Source organism: Dermacentor andersoni, chromosome 5 (genome assembly GCF_023375885.2).
Source record: "Dermacentor andersoni chromosome 5, qqDerAnde1_hic_scaffold, whole genome shotgun sequence".
NCBI lineage: Eukaryota > Metazoa > Arthropoda > Arachnida > Ixodida > Ixodidae > Dermacentor > Dermacentor andersoni.
In genome coordinates, this window is record NC_092818.1 from 192,016,856 (window position 1) to 192,022,855 (window position 6,000).

Below are 6,000 nucleotides of genomic sequence, written 5' to 3' on the forward strand. Positions count from 1 at the left end.
AAAGGACCAGGCAGGATTCCGTAAAGGCTACTCAACAATAGACCATATTCACACTATCAATCAGGTGATAGAGAGATGTGCGGAATATAACCAACCCTTATATATAGCCTTCATTGATTACGAAAAAGCATTTGATTCAGTCGAAACCTCAGCAGTCATGGAGGCACTACGGAATCAGGGTGTAGATGAGCCATATGTAAAGATATTGGAAGCTATCTATAGCGGTTCCACAGCCACCGTAATCCTCCACAAAGAAAGCAACAAAATCCCAATAAAGAAAGGCGTCAGACAGGGAGATACGATATCTCCAATGCTATTCATAGCGTGTCTACAGGAGGTATTCAGAGACCTGGAGTGGGAAGAATTGGGGATAAAAGTTGATGGAGAATACCTTAGCAACTTGCGATTCGCTGATGATATTGCCTTGCTTAATAACTCAGGAGACCAATTGCAATGCATGCTCACTGACCTGGAGAGACAAAGCAGAAGGGTGGGTCTGAAAATTAATCTACAGAAAACTAAAGTAATGTTTAACAGTCTCGGAAGAGAACAGCAGTTTACGATAGGTAGCGAGGCACTGGAAGTGGTAAGGGAATACATCTACTTAGGGCAGGTAGTGACCACGGATCCGGATCATGAGACTGAAATAACCAGAAGAATAAGAATGGGCTGGGGTGCGTTTGGCAGGCATTCTCAAATCATGAACAGCAGGTTGCCACTATCCCTCAAGAGGAAAGTGTATAACAGCTGTGTCTTACCAGTACTCACCTACGGGGCAGAAACCTGGAGGCTTACGAAAAGGGTTCTGCTGAAATTGAGGACGACGCAACGAGCCATGGAAAGAAGAATGATAGGTGTAACGTTAAGGGATAAGAAAAGAGCAGATTGGGTGAGGGAACAAACGCGGGTAAATGACATCTTAGTTGAAATCAAGAAAAAGAAATGGGCATGGGCCGGACATGTAATGAGGAGGGAAGATAACCGATGGTCATTAAGGGTTACGGACTGGATTCCAAGGGAAGGAAAGCGTAGTAGGGGGCGGCAGAAAGCTAGGTGGGCGGATGACATTAAGACGTTTGCAGGGAAAACATGGCCACGATTAGTACATGACCGGGGTAGTTGGAGAAGTATGGGAGAGGCATTTGCCCTGCAGTGGGCGTAACTAGGCTGATGATGATGATGATGATGATGCCTGAACATGCAGAGAAGCAGGCCGTGTAGCCGAAGTGTGCAATGACGCGTAAATTGCGCCATCACTTTGCTGAGGACATCGTTTGTATGGCACGAGCTCGTGCGGGCCGCAAAGTTTTGAAGACTCAAATGAAAAAGAGCCACTCGTGATGGGAGGTCTGCGTGACTCTCGAAATGGAAGGACCTCGCGTGGTCCACCCGGAAGGTCGTCAGACGCAAAGTTAGTGCGTAATAACCCGTCCCGCCGCACCTGTCGCACTTGCGGTGCGAGTCGAATAGTCCCGAGGACTTCTCCCATTGTGCCCGTTCCTCGTGCGGCTGTTTCTTTCTACCCTACTTTCGGCCTTGTTACGTCACCTGCATTTTCCTGTCATTGTGCGGGGCTCTCTTAGCTGCCAGTTTATTTCATTGTTGTTGTTGTTGTTTTTGAGGTTTTATCTCTCCCTCTCTCCATTACATTTGCCTGAGCGCAAGAGATATCGCGCCTGAAACCACCCGGCCACAGGTTTCCGGACGCGAGTTTTCTGGTTCGTTTCTATTTGTATTTTCGCTTTTTTTTTAAACGAAAAACACAGTAACTTCCTCTTATCAATTTGTGTTTTCCGCGTCGTTTGTCGTGAGTGTTGCTGGGGTGCAATGGATTTTGGCGTGCGACGGGAAAACGAGTCTTGCCAATCAAGGACACGCGCCGAGGAAAAAGGAAAGAAAGCTCCGCACACGTGTTCGTGCCTGGCGTCACGCTTCGCTGGACGCGAGGCTCATGCCTCAGGCTCTGGCGCTCACTCGAACACGTCGCTGATCTTGTTTTCTTTTTTTTCTTTCTTTTTTTTTATTGCTGCTGCTGTGATAATAGGATCAGTTTGACTAGAAGAAGCTCTGCAAGGCGATAAAGTTTCACAATTCGATGCAGCAGGTATTATGTCGAAATCGTCGGTTTGCTTTGCTATATTTCTTTTCTTAATTTTTTTATACGCTGTCGCTGATAAAGCACGTCGTTGTAGATTCCGTTATCGTACTTCTACGCGCATTTATTTGGAGAGAATTTTCATTGTGCACAGCAGGACAATTTATTTCATTTCTACGAACGAGCAGAAAGGGAAGACGCCAACGACAACATAGGGGAAGTTACTTGTTTATTCCTTGAATTAAACAAATGATAAATTAATGGAAATGAAAGTGGATGAAAAGACAACTAGCCAGTTTTTTTTTAAATCTCACCTGCGGCCAGTTGCTTTTTTCATCCGTTTTCATTTCCATTAATTTATCATTTCTCTTATTCAATTACTAAGTACAAGCAATTTCCCCTATGTTGTCCTTGGTGTCTTTGGTTGTTGGCTTCTCATGATTTAATTTCTACGAGACACTTACAGTTACGATTTCGTCAATTGCGAAAGTATTGTGAAAGATAAATGCGAACGGCTAAGCTGAAGCCTTGGCGCAATCTGTCGTCGCGATCGGATGCTTGTGAGAAGTTTTCTCCGGAGACCAATGCACGACTGCTTTGTCAGGCGCGCTCTTTCTTCGATTCGCGTTTGTAAGGGATAAAAAGAAACTCTCAAAACCAAAATGAAAAGACGTAACAATGTTAACACACACAAAGGGGAGATTACGCAGTGCCCAGGAATCTCCTAGCCTACAGAGGCCGCGTTCGTCCACGGCTTGGCGGGCTCTGTTACCTTTAACTCGGCAATCTGTGGAAGCTTCGGGTATAGAGCGAGCTAGTGGCATCGCAAGTACAAGAATTTTTCTCTGCAGTCTTGAAATATTAGGTAAACTAGATAAGGAAAGGGGGGATTGAAACATTCACACTCAAAAAACGGGATCGCAGCGACGACCCTATCGCAAACAGCGCTTGGTTGTTTTTCAAATGCGTGTTATTATCTACAAGTCTTTCTATATCAGGGGCGTCGCGAGACAGGAAACAGAAAAGGATACGTAAAGCTTGTCAGGCATTGTGCGCCCCGTCGTATGGAAGCCCTTCAAATACGACACATGGATAGGAGAAATTCACGCGGTGGTCAGCGTGTTTTGCCGCAATTCTAAAAAGGCTTTCGAAGCATACATGTGACTTAAACACTAAGCATTAAATAGACTCCCGCCGCCACAATTGGCTCCGTATTTCTGAGATTGAGAGAACTGACAGACAGACAAAGAACTTTAATGACGTCCTGAGAAGCGCCGCACTTATAGCAGCACCGTGGGCCGCTCCACGTGGGGACGGGAAGGCCTAGCCTCACCGCCACATCGTGGGCTCCCTGGACAGCCCGGAGTTGTGGGAGAGAGAAGCATAAAAACATTTACTGAAACATTCAGAGCGCAGAAAAGCGTAAATTGGCACGTCAGTAAGTGCACTAGCAAAGTGGGACATGCTCTGTTTGACTATTGATTTTCATTAATTTTCACACATGAGATATTTTGGTCGAAACAGCGAGGGAAAATATCAGCAGACTTCAGTGCAATTCCTCTGGCGCAGAACTCAATCACTGCGACAGCAGCAGATTCTGACAGCGTACACTGCCATCTTCAACTTTTCGGTGTGTACTACGTTGCCTTGCTCCACTGTGACCTCCGAAATACGCGCACCTACGTCGCCACTCACTATAGTCCACCTGGCCCCGCAAACACCGAAAGCTGTATGTTAGCACGGTTAGTGCCTGGCGGCTCCATACTTCCCATTGGAGGAGAGGCACGAGTTCGATGCCCGTTGGTGGTGATAACTATTTTGTTTTTCTTCGCCAGATGCCATGCGCGAAGCAGAGGACGAGTGACTACACGGTGACGTCGATGACGACGGCGGGACGGACGGACACGTAGCAAACTCACTTTCAAACTTTTGACTGTGGTCGCAGTAAATTTTCACAATGCTCAGTCATGTCTCTGATCCGCGCTGCCTAGAGTGGAATCCATTAGCAAGCTGCGATGGCCGCTCAGAAAGAGCTTGCACAATTAGTAGCCCAAGTTACCCACCCAGGCATTTGATTAAAAGCGTTTCGGCACTTGCTTGATGTGAGTGTTTCTCTGTTTCGCGTGCGTGCGAAAATCTGACGCAAACGAACAACTGATGGTTCCTCTATGTACGTCTGTAACGCTCATATAGTGCGCGCTCGCTCTATGAACAAAGGACACGTTACAGAACCTCGAAGCGAACAGGTATACCGACTGTTACTCGTATAACCACTGCCATCTGACACGTATTGTGGACTGTCAGTCCCACGAGTATTCACTAGCTCTCCGCGAACGTGGCTTTATTCTTCACCGTCGCGGATGAGCTGAGAAGCTTGGCTTTCTCGGTGCCGCTGGGGGCCAGTCATGTGCACGCGCGCACATCTTGCCTTGCTTGAGACGCTTATTCGAACGCTGGGCTATGCGACTTTGCTCATTTTGACGCTGTCTGACTATCAAGGAGTGGTTCCCTTCAAGTCCTTGCACTTATACCATCATTTACGTGCCGAATTAGTGCCGGAACAAGCACCGGAGTATCGGGTCTTTGGCTATATGTGACAGTATATTTAAACGCTGTCGGAATCAGCGCATTCCATCTCTTACGGCCTCGGTCCCCCATCCCAGCGGCTGTCGCTGCCGGGCTATGGGGCTGGTGATGTTAAGGTCCCTAGATAATTTCAGCGCGTCCGACGCTTTGTCATTTCCTCACCTGCATTCCACGAAGACGTTGCGCAGCTCAGGCAGGGAACCGTGACACAACCCAGAAGGAAGCCTCCGCAGCAAGATGGCGGTTGTTCGACCTGTGGCTCAGCGGTTCTAGTGATAGAGGTCCAGCTCGGTCCAGCTGCCGCGCCGCGGAGAGCCACCAGGGCTGCGATTCCCGCCGCAGTCGCAGCACTGGCCGCGTCTGTACCGCCCGCTGCCGTGGACGTCGTGCAGTCAAAAAGCGAGTTGTGCGTCGTCGTCGTGGAATTTGAGCCGGCTCCCAGAATGTCGCGTATGAGGAAGGACGTTTTGCTGGGAGCCATCAAGTTCATCCGCGGAGAGGCGTACATGAGGTCTTCCTTCGAGAACATGATGTCTACGTTTCCCGTGTTATTCGTCATTCTTCGAGATGGATCGGACGTGGACCATTATGTGCGCCGCGCGAGAGCTGGCTATGAGTGTCCGACTAGTTCAGTTTGACGGGATGTACCACGGGCCTCGAAAGACGCGCGGGCAGCGAGTGTACTTCGAGCGCATCCACTTGCGGTCGAGCCTCGAAAGCTTCTTGGTAAAATCAGATCGAAACCGACCCGAACAAGAGCGTCAAGCACGGGCATGTTCTTGTTCCTGCTCAGCACCAATCCTTATTCAAGCTCGCGTAACTTCTCGCGCATGATCGCCACTGAAAGCGCTGCTCGACGTGCGGAGTCATCATACAGTCCTCGACTGATGTCTGCTATGTTCAAGCTAACACACTGCTTGACATCATATCTAGGAACATTGAAGACATTTGGTTCTTCCGATTCTATTCGCGCTCGCTTTAAGTACTGCTACTGCGGAACGCTTTACTAATATTTTCTTAACTGGCACTCTCGGGGAGTAGGCCTCACATCGAATGTAAGCCTGCTACTCGTAGGGAACTCGGAGAACCGACCAATCCCGTTCGCGAATACTTCTCGTCACTCCCTCCTCTAAAGAGGGCGTTGACTAGAGAGTCATTTTTCCATTCAGCAGGGCGAAATGAGTACCAGTGGTCCATATCTCCTTTTCGGTAGACCGTTTTATTCAATAGTCCATGCCACTACACCAGAGAAATCAGTTCCTTTTTGCACAAATATTTCCGTTTCCCTCAGCTTTGGAACCATGGTGTAAAGGAGGGTT

General features: G+C 48.4%; 1 protein-coding gene across 1 annotated transcript in view; it reads right to left on the reverse strand.

Moving 5' to 3' along the window:
- Nucleotides 1-5,701, reverse strand: part of LOC126531761 (uncharacterized) — an 80,921-nt gene extending 75,220 nt beyond the window's left edge. Inside the window, exon 1 of the mRNA XM_050179468.2 lies at nt 4,844-5,701. Coding sequence (XP_050035425.1) covers nt 4,844-5,240 — 397 coding nt within the window. The 5' untranslated portion in view covers nt 5,241-5,701. The remainder of the gene's footprint in view (nt 1-4,843) is intronic.
- Nucleotides 5,702-6,000: the final 299 nt, after the last annotated feature.